Genomic DNA, 20,544 nt, shown 5'->3' on the forward strand with positions numbered 1-20,544 from the left:
TTCAGTTTGTTGGCATTTGCGTCTTTGAAAACTATTTCTTACTAGATTTTTAATTACATGAATATTTAAAAAATCTTGCTTACCTGACTTCTTAATAAGCTTTTTGTGACTAGATGAAAAATGGCATGTTAAAAGTAGTGTATATCTAATTTATTTTCTCTGTTTTTGATACCAAAATAATTTCAGTAGATAGTGGGCTTCTGGTCAGGAGCCGGGCCTCTTAATTCTTATTGTTATGTTGGTGTCTGTTTTCATCTGAGTACATATTATATGTAAGTAATGGATGATACTGAAAATAAGACCCAGAAACATCCTTAGCAGTTCTTTTTTGGCAGTGGTTGGCATTGGATGGCTGTTATTTTCATTTGTTTAGTATAATGTTGGATTGACAAAATCAGTGGGTACGCTGGTACACTGAAATGGCCTGTGCCAAGTGAGTTGTTTACATAGAACTGAAATGTAATTTGAATAATGGAATTATCATTAGAAGGTGTTGTTTGAACTGTCAACTTTTGTCTTCATTCTTCCTTTTTTTTTTTTCTTACCCAGGTGGAAAAACTGCCATCCTCTTTCAGCAGACGGGAATTACCGTCCATTGTCTAATGCCAGGCAACAGCAAAACATAAGTATGCAGCGTCAGGAAAACCTTCGGTGGATGTCTGAACTTTCATATGTGGAAGAAAAGGAACAATGGCAAGAGCAGATTGATCAGTTGAAGAAACAGCATGAATTTAGTGTTAGCATTTGTCAAACTTTGATGCAGGATCAGCAGGTAGATATGAAGAGCAGTGTTTTTGTTTTTCTGCCATTGTCTTGTCTTTTTTTTTCTCTAATCTTTCCAACAATAGCTTCTGCTTTTGATAATTTTGTCACTGTCATGTATTTTCTTTCCACAGACCCTTTCTTGTCTTCTGCAGACTCTGCTTACAGGCCCTTACAGTATGATGCCTAATAATGTCGCATCTTCACAAGTACATCTCATCATGCATCAGTTAAACCAATGTTACACTCAACTGACTTGGCAGCAGAATAACGTCCAAAGGTTTGTTGGCTGTATTAGTGTTTGTGAAATTGTATATGTTTCAGTAACAAAGAACATGGTTTTGTGAATAAAAGGTTACAGGTCATGGTGAAATGAGATTATTTAACTTCTGAGTTGATTACAAGCTTTTGAAATTGCATACAGTGGTTTTGGTGGTTTTGTGGGTTTTGGTGTTTGGTTTGTTGGTTTAACTGCTGCTTTACTGCCTTTGAGATGGTTCTTTTTAAGTAATCTTTAGTGAAGAGAACCAAAAGCTGGCATACAAGATGTTGTTTGGTTTTTTTTTCCTTGAAGTTTGTTTTTTGGGGTTTTTTTGTTTTGTTTTTTTTACTAGATTAATGGAGCAGTTCTTTATGTACATTACATGGGGCAGATGAAACAATATGAACCTCAGATTACTCGAGTATAAATTTACAGCTTTCCCTTTGCATTTTTTTTCCCCAAGTGCTTATTTTCCCTTGTTTTGAAGGTTGAAACAAATGTTAAGTGATCTTATGCGCCAGCAAGAAGAACAACAGTGTCAAGAGAAGCCATCGAGACAGGAGAGAGGTAGTAGTGCACCACCACCTCCATCTCCTGTTTTCTGTCCATTCAGCTTTCCTCCACAACCTGTGAACCTATTTAATGTTCCAGGATTTACTAATTTTTCTTCCTTTGCTCCAGGTGAGTATTACTACAGACATGAAAAGTAATACGTATTTCCAAAACTTCTGTTCTCTCATTTCGTTGAAATCTTAATGTGAACTTGCTGAAACTCGTGACTTTTTCTTTATGTTGAAACAGTCTTTAGAAGTGCTTGGATGAGTCCATATTATCCTAGCAGATGTTTGTTAATGTTTATTGCTGAACAATCTTATATTTTGACTTCAGTATGAAAAGCAAGACTTCCTCAGTAAGAAATTGGTTGTAGTCGACAATACCCACACCACAAAGTTAACATTTTAAATGTTCTGTGTCCAACATGTCAGAAGCAGTGTTTGAAGCTTTAATGTACCTTCAGCAATCATTTAATAGTGTTCTGACTAAGTGAACCCTCTAATTTTAATTGAAGGTGGCACTTGGTAATTATTTATTATTTTCTTAGAACTTCCAGCACTCATTTTTGTTTGAAATGGCTGTAAATGGAGTGTATTACTAACTTTTGTTCCTATCAGAGGTATAGAGTTAATGTTGACTTGGATGCAATGTTCCTAATCTCATTACCAAATCTACTTTTACTGTTGAATTTGAAAAGGGAAAAATTGTAGGTATTTTACTGTATCATTAGGAGTTGTTAAAGCTATCTTAAATAATACATTTCAGGCTTTTCAGGAAACCAGGAAATAGAGATAAACCTAGATTGTAGCTTTCAGATTCTAAAACCTGTTTTCTGTTTAAGGGTATATTTTAAATTGTATGGAACTACTGATGGTAGCTGAAGTATTGATAAAGTCTTCCTGCAGACAGAACTCTGCCTTTTTTTGGAACTTGATGTCATTTTTACCCTCGCTTGTAGGAGCTCTTTACTGGAGTTTCTTGAAGTACCTTCATCTCTCCACTGATGGGACTGTAGTGGCATGTGTAATGTTCAAAACGTGCATGTAAGATAAATTCTGATTATTACAGTGCTTTCAGGACGGAAGCAGTTTTTACTTCCCCACTGTATTTTTGCTTCGTAATTTCATGTTGCCGTACAATACATCTCAGATTTGACTTTTGTCATACAGGTAAATGAGGTAGTATCTTCTGACTCTCTTGTTTACTTTATAGGTATCAACTATAATCCAGTGTTCCCTTCTAGTTTTGGAGATTTTGCACACAATATTTCCCCACGCAGCAGTGAGCAGCAGCAACAACAACAACATCCTTTAGATCATAATGCTTCTGGGAGAACTGAGTATATGGCATTCCCCAAACCTTTTGAAAGTGGTTCCTCTAACGGAGCAGAAAACCAAAGGTACTTAATGTCACAGTGCAACTCTCCTTTAATCATTTATCCTCCCTCTCCTCTCTTTTCTGGGTGTTGTGGGAATTCATTATTCTTTTAGGGGTTTGTAATCGAATTCCAAGATGAGCTTTACTTTTACAATTTCCAGTTTATTTCTTTTACTTTTTTTAGTAAAGTATTCTGCTTTTCTGTCTGTTAACTTAATGTATCATTTAATTTGTGTTTCAGGAGTTGTAGTGGTTTTTGTGATACATTTTGTAAGTTGAGGAAGATTTCATTTCCATGTTTTTAGAAACTGACCTGTTTGAATAACTGGAGGATATAATTTCAGTGAATGTTTTTGTGTTTTTTGTGCTACAGTAGATTGTAATGAATGTTGTTTGAAGAAATGCCCTATTTGAGCACCGCAATAGCTGCATGAGTATATTCAGGTTGAAATCAATGATAAATGCTAATTTCTTCAGTCATCTTCATTTTCACATTCGGAAGGGTTCACCCTAGATTTTCTTTCTGTTTTTTTTCAGTGTTCAGTTGATGGCTAAGTAACTAGGGCAGACAACTTGAATTCTGGATAAAGCTGTTTGTCTGGTAATACAGGCTGTTTCTGAGAGACTAGGTTGTGATACATTGTTTCTTTCTTCCTGACAGAAGGAGTCATAGACAACCTGAAGAGGAAATGGAAAAACAATCAACTTGGCTTAATGATAGCCGGGAAGTGAAAAAAGATGATCAATCTCAGCTGAAAGCAGGTTTTGCAGTTTCAGTACAAAACATTGCTTCCAGTCATAAAAATCAGTCAGATGTGAGCAGGAGAAGAGAGTTTGATGAAGAGTCTTTGGAGAGTTTTAGTAGCATGCCTGATCCAGTAGATCCAACTACTGTGACAAAGGCATTTAAATCCAGAAAAGCATCAGCGCAAGCAAGCTTGGCATCAAAAGATAAAACACCCAAATCGAAAAATAAGAGGAAGTGTTCTTCTCAGCTAAAAGGCAGAACTAAAAATATTGGTAAGTTGTAAAGTAATCTTAGATACCATGGCAAACTCAACTTGGATTATAATAATTGCATTTCAGAGAATTTACTCTCGGAATGATACTTATAATAATGAAAATAAATTATTGAAATATGAATTCTCTTTACATAACCTTAACTACATAAGGTTTTTTAGTATTTCAGTAAATAAAAACCATTACTAACAAAATGACAGAACCATTAACACATGATTATTTGAATGGATAGTGGATGCAAATACACTGAAGTTTGGAATAAGCCACCAGGAGAATCTTCCTTTTAATTATGTCTTCATGTTCAAAGTGGGTGACTTACTGCAAGCTGGGCTTCAGTAAAATAATGAATGAGAGGAGGGACAGTACTAGTATGTGTAGTACTGTTGCAGTCACTGAGGATTTAGTGCTATTGTGTGGCTTCAGTGCACAGAGGAAAAATTTTGGCTAGGAAACATCATTGGCGTTTCACATCTTTGAGATTACTCTCAAACAAATTTATAGAAGTAGTAAAACATTTTGTAAGTTTGGGGTTTTTTTATTTCTTCCTTTTCATTCTCTCCAATAAGGTTATGAAAGTGCAAGCGCTTCTAGTGTATGTGAACCCTGCAAGAGCAATAAAAGCAGACACACTGAAGAGGTTGTTCATGCAAAAGTGTTCAGCAAAAGGAATCGGGAACAGTTGGAAAAAATAATTAAATACAGTAGATCTACAGAAATGTCTTCAGGTATTCATTTCTGGATGTCAGTAATTTTGTGAACTTCTCTGAGTAAAGGAGCTCTGTACTCTGTTGCTAGCGTATTATTTAAAAGCGATTTATTACGACAAGATGACAATGCTGTATTTTTAGCATGTGAATTTTGCTTTTTGATTCCTAAATATGCTGTAAACATAAAAGTGTGTAAGAAGTTGAGTACTGATTGCTTTTATATGTTTTCTGTAGGTTAGGTACTTGATTAAAATAATTTAGAAACAAACCAGCTACTGTAAAGCAACCAAAAATCTAGACAACCAAAAACATCACCGGTTTGTCAGTGTTTTTGTGGAAAGTAAATGCACAACAGATGAAACTTTGTTCAGCGTTTAAACTACATTCTGTACTGCATATGTGTTTTCTTCCTATTCATGCTTAAAAGAGCTCTGTGAAATACCATTCCAATTCAGTCTTATAACATCACATAAACCTTTACATTTTTGCCATCTGCACTGCTTTTCTTGCATCTAGATCATAAAAATATTCTCTTCTGTGTCTTTTTGGGTTCTGCCAGAACCTTTTGTTTTGTTTGAAAGATGCAGATACTTTAGTCATTGTAGCACAGTGTACAGCTTTGTCAATGTAACTGTGTCCACACTGAGAGCTGTTTATTGGTATACATAATAAACTTTTACTAGTCCAGTTGTCACAATAAGCAGCTTTGATGTGGTTTGGATGACTAAGCAGTCTTCCTCCTGCTGTTTTGTATAGACCCTGTCTTTATTTCTGGTGCACATTTTTGTGTTTATCACTGTCTATCCCCACTTTCCTACAGCGCATGCTAGGAGAATTCTGCAGCAGTCTAACAGAAATGCATGCATTGAAGCGCCAGGTAATGCATTCACTGCTTAGCTTCAACAATGTCCTGTTACTTTTTTTCCCTCTTACCTTTGGTCCTATAACTCACTGTTTAGCAGATGTTCAAAATAGTACTGTTGCAGCACCTTCTCTATAACGGCAAGAGAAGTTTCTTGTAATTTGCATGAAATGCAACAATACAGACTACTTTGAATTACATTTATGGAGAACGTGTTTTTCATATTCTTGGTTAGTCACTATTACAAATAGAAAATACGCAGAAAAAAACCCCAAAGACCCTAATTTCGGTAGGCATTTTTAGTATGTTTAAAAGCTACTATGTGTTTTATTTATGGGAGAGGGAGGTGATTTCTGGTGGCTTACTAAAGGCTGAAAAAGCTTGCCTCTATGCTAAAAAGTACTGGTTAACTATTTGCAGATGATCAAACTGCACAGTAATATTTGCTGTATTGCTAATTACTTCATTAACTTGAATACTAACAAATATGCATCTGTTAAACTAAGCTGAGTTTTCCAAATTTAACTTTTTCCATTCAACACTTGCCAAAATGTGTGTAATAATTTTAACTGTTGTGATGCAAGGATAATGCTTAATTTTCAAAGGAGTAGGAGGCTTATTAGGGAATACACTGTCTTCTCATACATATGTAATAGGCTAAGAGGTCTTAAGTGAGCCTCAGAAGTGATGTTAGACATGTATGAGAATGCTGGATTATGCTTGTGAGGGAAGGAATGGCTTTCTTGAATTCAGTCTAGAGCTTTCTTAATGTTGTTGCTTGTGTTGCAGAAGTGTGGACTACCTGTATTATATAAACTTGAGACCTTTGGCTATCTCATTTGAAATATCTTAAAGCTCCATTTTCAGTGCTAAATACCTCTTCTGAAAGCAACATTTTGTGTGCAATATTCTTTTTAATAAAGAATATTTTCTGAAGGTATTGTTTAAAAATTGTAAAGATAATTATTCCTATTCTGTATTTCATTTTGTACATAAAGGATTTCATAAAGTACAATTTCAGAATGTTTAAATCTTTGCCCTTCATTACATGAGTAAGCTTTAAGAAAGCAGCTATATAATGGAATCTACAATGATGAGACATAATTTGTGTATCTGTACCTAATATGCATCCAGTTGAAAGAAGACTGCCTATTGTGGACTTAGTGAGTTTTCTTCTTTTTTCTACAGAAACTGGTAGTGATCTTTCTATGTTTGAAGCTTTGCGAGACACAATTTATTCTGAAGTGGCAACACTTATTTCTCAAAATGAGTCTCGTCCCCACTTTCTTATTGAACTTTTCCATGAGCTTCAGCTGTTAAATACCGATTACTTGAGGCAAAGGGCTCTGTATGCTTTGCAGGTACGCACAAAATTTTTGATCTTGTGTGTGAATCAAACAAATCTTAGATCCTTTTTTACAGTATAGATTTATTATCTTTTTTTCCAGGACATAGTGACTAGACACTTGTCTGAGAACAATGAAAAAGGGAAGCACACAAAATCACTGAATTCTGCAGCATGGATAGCATCAAATTCTGAACTCACTCCCAGTGAAAGCCTTGCTTCTACAGATGATGTAAGTTTTCAAGTTCAGAAGCTAGTTTATTGTCAACTTTTCCTGTCTTTTCAATGAACATGCAGGCTTATGTATTAAAACATTCATCCTAGCAACTGAATTTTTCTAAAATTTGTACCAACTTACACAGACTTTTCTAAACAAAGAAATGCAAGAGAATCTTAATCCAAAAGGGATTAAACGTGGTATTATTCTTGATGCTGGAAATGAATGATGTGTCAGGGAGGAACAGAACATGGAGAGGGAGGCAAATCAGAAAATGATACTTAAAAAGAGCTAAAATTCTCCTGTGAGTAAGGTCAGGGCAAGATTTCCAAGGAATTTTTGCTTTTTTGTATTTAAGAAATCACTAATGCCTCTGTACACTTTCTTATGTATTTTATAGTTGAAGTATTTGAAACAAACGTGGTAGAATCACCTAATGGATTTACATTCTGAAAGTAGTGTTGTCCTCCAGTCAAGCAGCCTGGAGACAGGTCTTGATACCATAGCATGTGGCTGAAAAGGATTGCTGGCTTGTTGACACATCTGTGAAAAGACAGTACATTCCTGGTTTGTATTCAGTTCTTTGATGTTTTTTAGGAAACTTTTGGCAAGAACTTTTCTACAGGAGCATGCCAAGATTGTGAACAAAATGATGCAGACAATGGAAGTACTATGTCTACATCTTCAAATTTTGAACCCTTTGCCACTGATGACCTTGGTAAGAATGATGTGAATTACAATGTTGTTCTACTCCCTTCTTCCCTCTTAAAATGCCTGCCATTGTCTGCTCTTAAATAGTATACTATTCTTTGATTTTTAGTGTGTAACTACGTGTTTTTGTAAACAGAGAAATTAGCCACTTGTGAAACAACTTGCATTGATGAAAGAGCGTAACAGATTATAACTTAATGATAGTTATACGTAGATTTCAAAATTTGGGGCTTTGAATTGATTTTTATAATTGTTTACTTGTCTATCAATTAAAAACTTTTTATTTAGATTAAAAGGTGTTTTTATTTTAAATATAGGCGACACAGTGATTCACTTAGATCAAGCTTTGGCTAGGATGAGGGAATATGAGCGTATGAAAATTGAAGCTGAAAGTACCCTTGACTCTGAGGGCTGCTCTAGTAATTTTCAGGGTGCTTCTGCTGCTAAATTAGAAGGTATGCACATATATATATTTTGCTTAGTTTTAGAAAATAATTATTCTAAATATCAAGAATTCTTTAATTGGCTAACTTGCATTCTTCTTCATTTATATTGAAAATTTAGCAAAGTTTCAAAGGATACTTAAGTAAATACGATTTATTTTTTAAGAAGGAAAATACATGGTTTTGAAATTGGCACTTACTTAATAGTAATGTTGAATGACTTAAATGTGCAATTTTTTTATTGAGGTCCAAGTGCCAGTGAAGGTCTTCCTGTGCCACAGCCAAGTGAAGTTTCTGCTGTTCCATGTCCTCGTATAGATACTCAGCAGCTTGACCGGCAGATTAAAGCAATCATGAAGGAGGTCATTCCTTTTCTAAAGGTAAGAACTCTTTTCAGTAATACGTGAATTAAGAGAAAGACCTGTATAATTTCATAAAAGAGCATTATTTGAAATTGATAACTTGCATCTCAGCAACAGCTACCAACAAATATATGTTAAGTTGCGTTCTTGCTGAGGATGAAGTAAGGATTAAATGCTCTGACAAAAAGATTCTATGAATATTTTCATGGGAGAAAAAAATGGTTAGGTTTCTAGATTGCATAGGGCTGGTGGACTTGACATGAAGAATAGAGTTGTCTTTGGAGCTGACCAAATCAGATAGACAGACATGTTTGAGAATGTACTTCTGAAATATTCGCTGCCTTTTAGCAAAGAGAACTGAGATAATTTTAATTAAAACTGTTACATACAATGTAACTTAATCTTTTAGCTCTGAGTTTTGGCATATTTTCTTCTGTTTACAAATACCTTTAAAATTGTTAAGAGCTTATAAACGTCAGTGAGTACAGAGGAGAAACGTACTACTGAAGGAGAAATAGTCACAGTTGATTTTTGCAAGGTTAAAGAGTTGAGAAGTTTGAGTTGTGAGATGCTTAAGTAAACTCCCTGTTACCTTTTATAGTTTGCACAATATATAAACTTAGATTTGTTTAATAGTTTACTTGGTTGATACTGATTTGAAAAACTGTGTATATTGTTCACATGCCAGAGTCTCGGTGCCTGAAGACTTCCATTTTGTTTGCAGTTTTAGGGGAGTTTACAACAGTAGATACCTTAAGATAAACTTTGGTACACTTAAGTACACAACCACAATATATGAAGATTCTTGGTTTGTCCAGATATTAAAAGATGGCATGTACTAATGTATTGGAAAAGTGAGATAAAGCTTTTTGTGTCTTTGCCAATCAGTCATTAATGAAGTATGGTATCTGCTATAACTGTGTTCCAGTTAGTTTGTGTTGCGAGGTGGGTTAGGACCTCTTCATGAAGTGCTGTTCCTTCAGTAGACAGGTGATTTTAAAATTTATTTTAGAAATTAATTTCAGTATTTGAGTTGATAGCAATTTTGTTTAAGTGGTAACTAAGCTCACTCTGTGATACTTGTTTAGGAACACATGGATGAAGTGTGCTCTTCTCAATTATTGACATCAGTAAGACGTATGGTCTTGACTCTTACACAACAAAATGATGAAAGTAAAGAATTTGTGAAGTTCTTTCATAAGCAGCTTGGCAGTATACTTCAGGTTAGTAGTTTGTCAGTGAAGTTCTGCAACACTATTGCAACTTGAGCAACGGATAAACCAGTGATATTGTCCAACTTCAGTAGCATAGCTGCTATTGTCCTCCAGCTTTGATACAGCAATGAGGTATTACCCTGTTTCCTAAAATTAAAGCTTTACCATGCACAGAACTTTTTCATCACTGCCAGATAGAGAGAGGTGTATATCCTGCCTGTGGCTGTCTTCAAGGGGAGTTCTGGTGATGATCTTCATGGACGTTTTGTATAAATTCTTGAAAATAAATAGGCTGCTCTTTTCTTTGTGGTTTTTTTGTTTTTTTAATATCTTATTTGTTTTTCTTTCCTACACGTATAGACTTAAATCAGTAACTTTGTAAGTTCTGTGCTATGTGATTAAAGATTCTACTTAAGATCTGTGTAAGCTGCTAAAACATGTTTAAAAAAACACAAGCTATTGTATAACTACCTTATTTTGAGTTATTGGGAAGATTGCAAATACTTAATCTTTGAAGTTTGAAAGCCTGTTTCAAAAACTGAAGTATTCTTTCTCTTCACAGGACTCACTGGCAAAATTTGCTGGTAGAAAATTAAAAGATTGTGGAGAGGATCTTCTTGTGGAGATCTCTGAAGTGTTGTTTAATGAATTAGCCTTTTTTAAACTCATGCAAGACTTGGACAACAACAGTATTTCTGTAAAACAGAGATGTAAAAGAAAAATAGAAACTACTGAAGTAATACAGTCTTATGCTAAAGAGGTTTGGTTTATTTTTTTTCAAAATGTAGCTTTTCTGAGTTTCCTAAATATCTCTATTTCTTAAACCGCTTTGATTACCTTAGTTCATAGGTTATTTGTATATTTTTTTACAAATGAGGTCTGTATAGTCACAGAATTGCATGTGTAGAAGCTTGAACTAGTTCTCCTCAGTGAGAGAGGTGTCCTGTATTGCAAGTAAGTGTCAGTTATGGGTATCTAATTCTGTAGACTCTGTTGTTGGTAACTCAGAAAATGTGTTTCAATGGTTATATGTGCACGTAGGAAGAAATAGTCACGTGTTGAAAAGTATTGTCAAGTGGGGCCATTGAGTAGTTGTGGTTTAACTCCAGTAGGCAGCTAAGCCCCACACAGCCACTTTCTCACTGCCTGCCCCCAGAGGGATAGAGGAATAGAGAGAATCAGAAGGGTAAAAGTGAGAAAACTCATGGGTTGAGATAAAGAAACTTCAACAGGCAAAGCAAAAGCTGTGTATGCAAGCAAGGCAAAACAAGGAATTCTCTCACTATTTCCCATTGGCAGGGCGATGTTTAGCCATCTCCTGGAAAGCAGAGCTCCATCATGTGTGTCATGGTTACTTGGGAAGACAAAGGCCTATATATATATCTGAGCTAAATATTTTGACATATGGGTGTCTCAGTTCATGGTCTCTCCAGTTATGCCTACAGCTTTCTTTGCAGTAGCTTAGTCAGGTGCCATCTTTACCTAACTTGAGTAAGTCCTACAAAATCATCAAATAGTTGGCTTGTTCCCAAATGTAGAAAGTATCACTTTCTAGACTTGAGTGTAAAAATTATATAGATGTTTCAAAAATATTTCAGACTATAGTACTTATTCTACTCTAACAAAAGTTTGGAGTGTTTTTTGCACCATTTAGATTATTAAAGGTATTGCATTCCTATTTTTAATTTCAGTATTACAGTTTTTAGGAACATAGCTTTTTTAGTTCTATGAACTGTTTGCAAAACAAACAGTAGAACAGATGATGTTTGTATGCTTACATTGGTCAGGTATCTGCCTCAATGTTTCTTCTTGCATAGTATGATTATGACGTCATTGTCCTTCCCGCTTTCTTCTAGAAACACAAATACCAAAGCAAACCCTTAACTTATTTAAAATACCAACGGAAATGTTTTGTGAATCTGTCAAAGTCCTATAAGTAGTCTTAAGTGTATCATCAGCTACATTTCAAGGTAGTTCAACTTGGATATACCAGTAATAAGGCTAGTGTGAGAGAGACTGCAGAGTGCCTTGTAAAGAGGCCAAAGAAACACTGAATCCAGAAGGATTTGGACACTACTTCCTGTTTTATCTGGAGTTACTCATTTGGTCTTTGCTACATAAACTGTTGGTTTATACACTGCTATAAGAATGCATGGAGCCAACTTAGATCTGGGGTTTCTTTTCCTCTCCTTGAAGACGGAGAAGTAAGAGTTAAGGTCAATGTTTCCCCTGTTGCTGTGGCAGCAGTTCAGATCCAACAGAGCCAGAGATAGGCTGGAACTGATAGGTCCTGGTTGCTTTGTACAGACCTGCACAATTATGTCGTGGTCTTCTCACAGCTTTCAGGTCTGGGATCCTGATCCAGACACATCTGATCTTGCTTGATTTTTGTCTGTCTTGAGTCCACTAAGCTGACTGGTTTTAGATTCCACACTGAAAAACACAGCTCTCTGTGTCTTGACGGCAGCTGGTATATATAATTTTAAATGCTAAATGTGATTTAACCACAGACTGGAGAATTAGCATTCTAACACCATTGCCTAATTAAAGAGGGCTAGCACAGTTTTTGTAATATTTTGCAACTCTAAAATTTTGAAGACATCTGTGTAACCATCTCTTGTAGTATAGAAGTCCCTGTGGCTTATTGCCATTTTGAGGTAGCAACTGTTGGTAGGATTGGCATTTCAGCCAGGCATTCATGAAGCCTTAGTTTGATTCAGTATTTCAAAGTTATTTCAGTTTAGAATTGAAGACAGTTTATGTTTCTTCTAGGCAAAAAAAGGTCTCCAGGTGGATGTTTGTTCATCTGCTGAAGATGTCGATGAGGACAAAGTATGTTTATGCTTCTCAACTGTTTATTTCTCAGATAATTTCACAGATCACTTAGGCTTACTGTTTTTTGTCATACAAATCCAGCATCTGTAAGCAGCTCATTTCCTAGTGTTTATAAATCTAGTAAACATCATGGGTTTTATTGCCTTTCTGTTATTTTCAGTGATTTACTTTATAATTTACTTTCATAATTTCCCTTTTTTTAATTTGAGTTGACAGTCTAGAAAATTACTACCAAGAAAACCTGCCTTCATCAGTGTCTTTGTTATTCTATGCGTTCAGTAAGCATGACTTGGATACCAGTTCCTTGGTTGCTCTTGGTTTTACTCCTGTTTCTACTTTTAGAGCCATTACCAGTGTAAAAACTGTTCGTTTCATTTGTTATAAAACATTATCTTGTACCTTTCAGAAAGCGCACTCAGATCAACAAAGATAGTATTAAAATGCTTTTTAATTTATTGTCGATGACCTTTGTGTTGAAAGAGCTTTGCTTTAGGACTGACAGTTTGAAAGCCTAAAATGCAAAGTTTGTGTTGACTGCTATACAACTGAAATGGAATAATTTGTGATACTTGCTGAGCAGCTTTTAGGGTAAGATCTTGGTTTTCCTTTTAGTATTAATTTTCTATATTTTAAAGAAAAAAGAAAAGACCTGTTCCAAGCATGTTTACTGTAGGATTTGGTCTGGGGCTGTTGCCTGTATTCTCAGCTCAGAGCATTGAGAGTGGAGTTATTCCTTGAAGAATTAAATAACAATAGAGTAAATAACAGTAAATAGAGACGGTGTTTAGTTATTTTTGACAATTAGCATTTTTAATGATATGGAATAAGTTGTGCTTTTCATTTTAAGGAGAAGGCACATGTTCTGAGATGGGACAAATGGAACTTGAAGTCCTCAGAGTCAAAGTATGTGTGTGCTCTGAGTATTAAACATTAAGGCCCTAAATGTCTCCCTTCTCGCTTTGTTTTGAAAACCACTAAAAAAAACCGACTGTGTTTAGGGAAAGGGGTTGTATGTGAAATTTTGGATTTTGTGCTGAAATGCTCAGCTTTTTCCAACCAAGGGGAAGATCTAGGTGATGTACTGAGTAGAATGTTGAATGCTTTCCTAAATGGGCATAGACATATATAGAGGCATGTATGGACATAGGATCAGTGCTTTCTTCTAGGGCTTAGCGCTTCTGTCACGCTGCTTTGAAAGTGAGAGTGGGAATCTGTATATCACTTCTTACGGTCACTGTAGTCTAGAAGAGTCCTTTCAAAATTTAGAGCCAAACTCGTGGCTTTACTTGGAGTTTGTATAGACAGAGCAGAATTCTCTCTCTCAAGTGGCCTTGAAAATCATTCAGTAGAGAAAATGCTGAGTAACTATTGCCAAAGAAGCAAGAAGCGACAGTAAGGAACTTTCCTCATTTTGACTAGAGGTCATTTAGGAGAGTTAAGGAAGTCAGTAGGAGGTAAAAATGCAAGTGTGTCTGTCTTCCTTGTGATATTGACAAATCTAATTTATTTAAATCTTTAAGCTAACATGCTGATCTGTGTGAACCTTTTCCGTTAATGAAATACTCAGTTACGATGTCCTTGATAGCTGTGTCGGAACAGTGCGTACTCTTTTAGAGTAGATTTTGATGCTCTGTTTCAGGAGTAGCTTCGCAGTATTTATTTCTGGGCCTTAAAGTCTTCTTAAACATTAGGTTTTAGTCTGTAGCTCTTTGAATTTTGAAAAACAAAAAGGTGACTCCTTGATGCAGAAACCATAACTTTTTTTTTTTTGTTTCTCCTAGGACAAGGATGAGACTGAAACTGTTAAACCAGCACAGGACTCAGAAATGTATGATGGTAGTAGAGTTCCTGAAAGTATTAGGTCAGATGCATCTGATCAAGAGGAAGATGAGGAAAGTGAAAACGGTCCAGTGGCAATAAGTAAGTGATTTTTGTAGTTCATTATTCAATGCTTTCAGTGTAGTTTTGACCAACTAATTTTACAACAGGATTTGTGTGAAGTACTGCTGTGTAATGCCTTCCCTCACAGATTTTCTAGTGAGGTCTCTTCCAGTGAAAGTTTTCCAGTACTCTATTTACTGCTGATGTCAAGGGTGTTAAACATTCCAATTTAGAGGAGCATTCGTTCTTAGTAATCAGTAGATCTGTGGAAGCACATGTTGAATTCAGATTCATTGTTTAAGTTACATATCCTGTCTCAGCTAAACTTGAAGTTTCTCAAACTTTAACCTGAAGGATGTAAAAGCTGCTGAAATGTTTTGCAGTTTTGCATTTAAATGATGATTTTTGAATATGCTTCTCCTAAAGCTTGCATATTTGTTGTCCTGTTTGTCATCTTATACCAACTGCTCATCGCCTGGTTTCCCTTATACTTAAATTCTTCACACCAACTTGTTTCAGTAACTTACATATTTTGCACCAACATAGTGGTGTTTGTTGGCAATACAGTTTATGTAGAGCATATGGATCTTTGAAAATAAGTCATCACTGTATCTTAATTTCAAATAATGTTTTGAATTATGAGTTACAAGTGGTCGTTGCAGTAAATTCCCAAAAAAGATTTGTGTTTTGCGGCCTGACTTCTACTCTGTCAGGCTCTGTCAGTATGTAAATCCAACATGAAGGTGGTTTTACACTGTTTTGCTTTCAGGTTTATCAAAAGCAGAAACGCAGGCTCTGACTAACTATGGCAGTGGAGAAGATGAGAATGAAGATGAAGAAATAGAATTTGAGGAAGGACCTGTTGATGTGCAGACATCACTACAAGCCAGCAGTGAAACAACAACTGAAAACGAACAGGTATCACCAAAGTTGTGAATGCAGAACAAACCAAGCCAATGCATAGCTTTTCAGACAAATACTTGCATAAAACATTTCATTTTTTTCTTGTACTGCTTTCATGCTAATGAAAGTAGAAGAAAGATTCAAGAACTTACATGAAAGCAATAGCTGCTACATAAAAAATATCTACCACTCATTCACCACCTGAATATATTTTTGGTATTGCTGATGCCAAAATGGGTGGATGAACACACACAAAACTAATGTTTAAATCTATCAGAAAGAGAAAATGTTAATCTGGAGTAGAAAACAACTTTCAAAAAAGCAGCAAGTTTTAAACCGTTACCTGGTTCTTTCAGTGTGTTTGCTAACAAGAAGTTCTAGCTGGGCTTTCTGTTGCAGAAGCCATTGACTCTTGTTTTCTAGCATGTCTTTGATTTGTCTTTCCTCTTCATCACGTAATACATTTTTCTAGAACAACAGTGAAATGTTACTAGCTTCTATTGTGATTTCACTGTTAGTTTCCTTAAAAACATTTGTATGTGTGTGGCCTGGTTCTGGAGACTTGTTAATTCTTTACATTTCTGTAAATAAGATTGACTTCCGAGTCTTTTTAAACTTTGGTTTACTCAACAGCTGCTAACATTTAGGCAAGGATGCAACTGGAACATCTTGCTTTAAAGGCTAAAACAACAGATCTTTTCAGTGGAACTAGAGAGTTTACCTGGAAACTACTATAGTAAAAATAAAATGAAATGCTTAGATAAAACATACGCATCAGTGTTAATAGTTTCTGAAAGTGTGGTTAACCAGCTGATGAATAGAGTGTAGAATATGCTAGCTTTATTTCAAAGTAGTTAAAAACAAAAGTGCAAAGCAAGTGTATAGCGTTTCTAGTTAGCAAGGAAGAGTAAATGAGCCAATAACATATGAAGCTGATTAGTAGAATGTGTTTTAACTTGTTTTCACCTTCCCCAATAGACTTTGAACCAAGAATTGAATAAGACAAAAAGCAGTGAGATTTTGTCATCAGAACAAGAATCTGTTAATGTTAAAGGTAAGCCCAGTATGCAGTATCTGAAGAGATTAACACTTCTATATGAATTTGCATATTGTAAGAATTATCTTGGATAGTGCCTGTGATATATGTAATTAATAGGAAGGACATCACTTTTGCAAGAGTTTCCTGGGCTGTTTGGTTGGGTTTTTTTCATCAAACTGTATTCATTGACTAGATGTATCTGTGTTGATACACACACAGCAGACCTTTCAAAGAGGAAGCCTGGAATAATCTTAGGTAGGTTGGTGTGGTTTTGATGCTTGTGTGAATTTCAGTTGATTGTTGCAGCCTTTGGCACACAACTGTAGCAGAGTTAGCTTGTCTGTTACAATATTTTGATCTTTAGATTTGTCTAGTACTTGCCTTTTCCACTACTACCATTTACTAGCAGTTGAAATAACTTTAAAATATAAAGACTTATTTCTGTGAGTAATGCTGTGTCGTAACTGATTAAGAACCAAGAAATCATTTTTTTTGTCAAAAGACAGAAACACTACCAGTTAGTATGAATGTTTCTTATAATCTTAGTGTTTCTTGGGGGTCTTTGTTAAAATTGCTGGTTTTGTTCTTGGTCTTTTTTTGTAGACTAAAAGCAGTATTTGAACAGATCCTCTGTTGCCCCAAGAATGTGTCAAAATGTTAAGGAATTAATATTTTTCAGTAGGTTGTATAGTTCTGGAAGTTAGTTTTTGGTTGGTTTGGGTTTTTTGGATTTGTTTGTTTTTGTTTTTTTAAAAGCCATATCAAGTAAAATTTTTAAGTTTAGGTCTTAAGATACTGTCTTATGATAGTTGCTGATACTTCAGTATGTGAGAGTACAAGTAACTGATGTTTTATTTCAATCAGGCAGATTCACATCCACTGCTTATTTGTAGCTTTGAAGAATAATGTGTTAAAAAAAAAAATCTGGGATTTTTGTATGTTCATTTTATACCTGGTTTATTTTCTCTAGTTAAAATGTAGTTTTGTGGTTTTAGGTGAACAAGATCTGGCCACAATTTTGCCTCATTGCCTCAATGTCATGGAGAATACACCAACTTTAACAGTCAATACCCCAGAGTCCTTTATAACAGCCAGTATGAAAACAGAAGAATCAAACTCATCTTTACAAGTGGATGAAACTCAAACACTAGATACAACATGTGTAGGAAACAAATCATCTGCTGCAAGTTCGGAAAGCTCCATGGCTGGCAGCCCTGATACAGAGTCACCTGTGTTAGTGAATGAATATGTGCGTATATTTCAGTTAAGATACATGCAAGAGAAAATAGAATCTTTTTTCTGTTTCATTGTTATTTATTGTTTTCATCTGCAGATTTGATATGGTCATTGTTTTGTGATGTACTTTGTACTTTATTATTATAATAATCAAAAATCTAATTTGGAGTGAAAATAAAACAAAGTAGCGCTATTCTCTTAACTGTCACTGGTTTTATTAACAGGAAGCTGGTTCTGGAAATGTAAGCCAAAAATCTGATGAAGATGACTTTGTGAAAGTTGAAGACTTGCCCCTCAAACTTGCAGTGTATTCAGAGGTATTTTGCTGTTGTTTGTGGAGTTGTGTAGAAGTGCACACCCTAAACATTTAAATGATCTAGACTGCAATAAGAATTACCCAGAATTTTGAGTTTTGCTTTATCTGTTACACAGGCAGAATTAATGAAGAAAATAGCAACAGAAGCCCAAACCAACAGTTTGTCTGATGAATTATTGGATGGAGGTAGAGCTCAAGATCAAGAATTAGTAGGAGATGCCCAAACTCTGAAAGAACCTGGTAAAGATTATTTTCTAAATCCTCTGCACCTATTGGGAAAACACTCTGGGATGGCCAGAATCTAAATATCTTCTTATCACTGATTGAAGTAAGCTGTTATTGTGGGTACTGAAAGAATATCCTGGTTTTTGTTATTGTGCATTTGAAAATTATACATTGATATGAAAGAATTTTGCCTTCCATGTCCCTTCTATATACTTTTGTTAGATGCTGTGGCTAATAAAGTAATAAGAATTAACATATTTAAAATGCATGTTACAACTTAATGGTTTTAAAACTTACTAAAATGGAATAGTATTTTTGTTTCTTGTTACACAGGCTTGGGTTTAATAATACTGTTAACCATAATTGCTGTTATCTGATTTAATAATGCTCAATATCATTTGCTGACAGACTGCTCGGTATTTTTGTAGTAGAAAGCTTCAAAAGACTTTTCAGAATATTAAAGTATCTCTTCAGGGAAAAGAAAATTATTTTTATATGAATCATACTATGAGCTAGAAAAAGCTTTGTGCGTATGATTCACCGCTTTCATGAAACAGTATTTATGCAGCTACAAAAACTTAATGGTAATGCAGGTCAAAGCAGCTTAATTTTTTTAATATGTTGATATTGTGACACAAGTGGGTTTTTTTGTGGGTTTTTTTTGTTGTTTTTTGTTTTGTTTTGTTTTTTTAATACGGCTGTAGTGACAGCATAGGATTTTTCAGAATAGAGTATGAAGGAAGGTGCAACCCATTCACTGCCCATTCCCATTCTGCTTGTCATGGCTATGTGAGCAGAAGTCTGTCCTATCAGTTTGGTGAATACTGCTGCATGTGCCTGGTGTGGGAACAGTCTGGCTAATAATGCCACGCCACGCCGCGCCACACGATATCACAGGTAGCAACTAAGCCATTCTTCATCTGTATATGGGCAATGGCTGCAGCTATTCAAGTAAGCTGTGGCTGAAGATGCTTGTGGAAAAAAAGGCGAGGATTAAATATTTCATTGAGGTGCTTTAATGGGTATTTACAAGTTGAAATGTGATCAAGAGCTGTGTTTTGATGCCTTGTAGCTATTAGTCAATAATGAGTATACTCTTATTTTACAGAAACTTTTGGAGCTCAAAGTGCATGAGAATGACCTGAAGATATCTGCTTTTATAAACACCGTTTATACAAATGCATATGGAAGATCAGCACTAAATTCCCAGAATTCTGGAAGTGTATAAATATGTAAAATTTTTTACACGCTGCCTCTTAGGATAGATACGCTAACTTCTGCCTGTGGCAGTTTGAACAGCTGGAACTGAATCCTCTTCTATTCAGTTTTGCTGCACTGTTCTTTTTCTGTCTTAATCTTTTTTATTTTTTATTGTGACTTGTTTAGTAATTTTAAAGTTGTTCAAAATGGTAGTTTTAATAAAGTTTGGACTTGTCTGTAAATTCGTCTTTGGAAAAAGATTTCCTCTGGTTTACAAAGTGGTATGCAGAGGTTGTTGGAAGTTCACTGACTTAAGTATCAGCGTGTTTGTAGCTGTTTGTTACTCCTCTTTGGAGAAACACTCATTTTCCTGAGAAAGAGACTTGTCCCACTAAGTTTCTCCAACTTCCACGAATATGAGGTGTAGACACAGTACATATCTACATCTTGCCTTTATAGCCTACGTTTAGCTGGTCTGTTGAAAAAACAATTGTTCCTGTTCTATCAGCACATTATCTGAGCTGAAGTTAAAACCCTGTTAATACCATGTGTTTTTCTGCATTTTCTGTTTTGCACTTTCAGTAGGCGAACAGATAAGCCTGGCTGAAAATTTTAGTATCATCTCACATGTAACACTAAAAAGTGCTGCAGTTGGAAGCCTGTAGAATTTGTTCCTGAAGTGTTTGACTTTAAAAGGGTTTTCATGTAGAAAGGAAGAAATTTAGCAAATTACAATTGAAGTTAATGTTTATAAAAACACTTAAAGCTAGCACCTAATGAAGCCTCATGGCAAAAATGAAATTAGGATTATAGAAAAGCAGATTGGAAAACTTGAACCAGTACAAAAATTTTCTTGACTTTTTAAGATTGGAGTTGCTAGTAACAGTATGTCATAAAACTGAGCTAGAAATGTTGAATAAGCTATGCCTGCTGCGTTACAGATGTCCTGCTTACCTTAAACAACTACAGTGCTTTTCTCATAGTAGTTAAAAAGCAATGGTCATCTTTAATTCAGGGTTATCTTCCTTTTGAGGTTAATGTAATAATGTGGCTATATGCTGTGGGAGACAGT

At 35.2% G+C, this 20,544-nt stretch overlaps 1 protein-coding gene across 1 annotated transcript; it reads left to right on the top strand.

Annotated features, from left to right (window-relative positions):
- Positions 1–549: 549 nt before the first annotated feature.
- On the top strand, positions 550–19,805 carry LOC104533761 (pericentriolar material 1 protein; the record flags this gene model as incomplete). Its single annotated transcript, XM_010189171.1, has 20 exons — positions 550–772; positions 897–1,042; positions 1,512–1,705; positions 2,792–2,978; positions 3,621–3,976; positions 4,543–4,701; positions 6,734–6,906; positions 6,994–7,122; positions 7,705–7,825; positions 8,136–8,273; positions 8,508–8,641; positions 9,712–9,846; positions 10,400–10,597; positions 14,454–14,592; positions 15,323–15,471; positions 16,435–16,510; positions 17,491–17,744; positions 17,956–18,048; positions 18,164–18,287; positions 19,381–19,805. Coding segments are annotated over 20 exons (3,154 nt in total), but the record flags the coding sequence as incomplete, so codon positions are not given.
- Positions 19,806–20,544: the final 739 nt, after the last annotated feature.

The sequence above is a fragment of the Mesitornis unicolor genome, unplaced genomic scaffold, assembly GCF_000695765.1.
Source record: "Mesitornis unicolor isolate BGI_N332 unplaced genomic scaffold, ASM69576v1 scaffold15347, whole genome shotgun sequence".
Classification (NCBI taxonomy): domain Eukaryota; kingdom Metazoa; phylum Chordata; class Aves; order Mesitornithiformes; family Mesitornithidae; genus Mesitornis; species Mesitornis unicolor.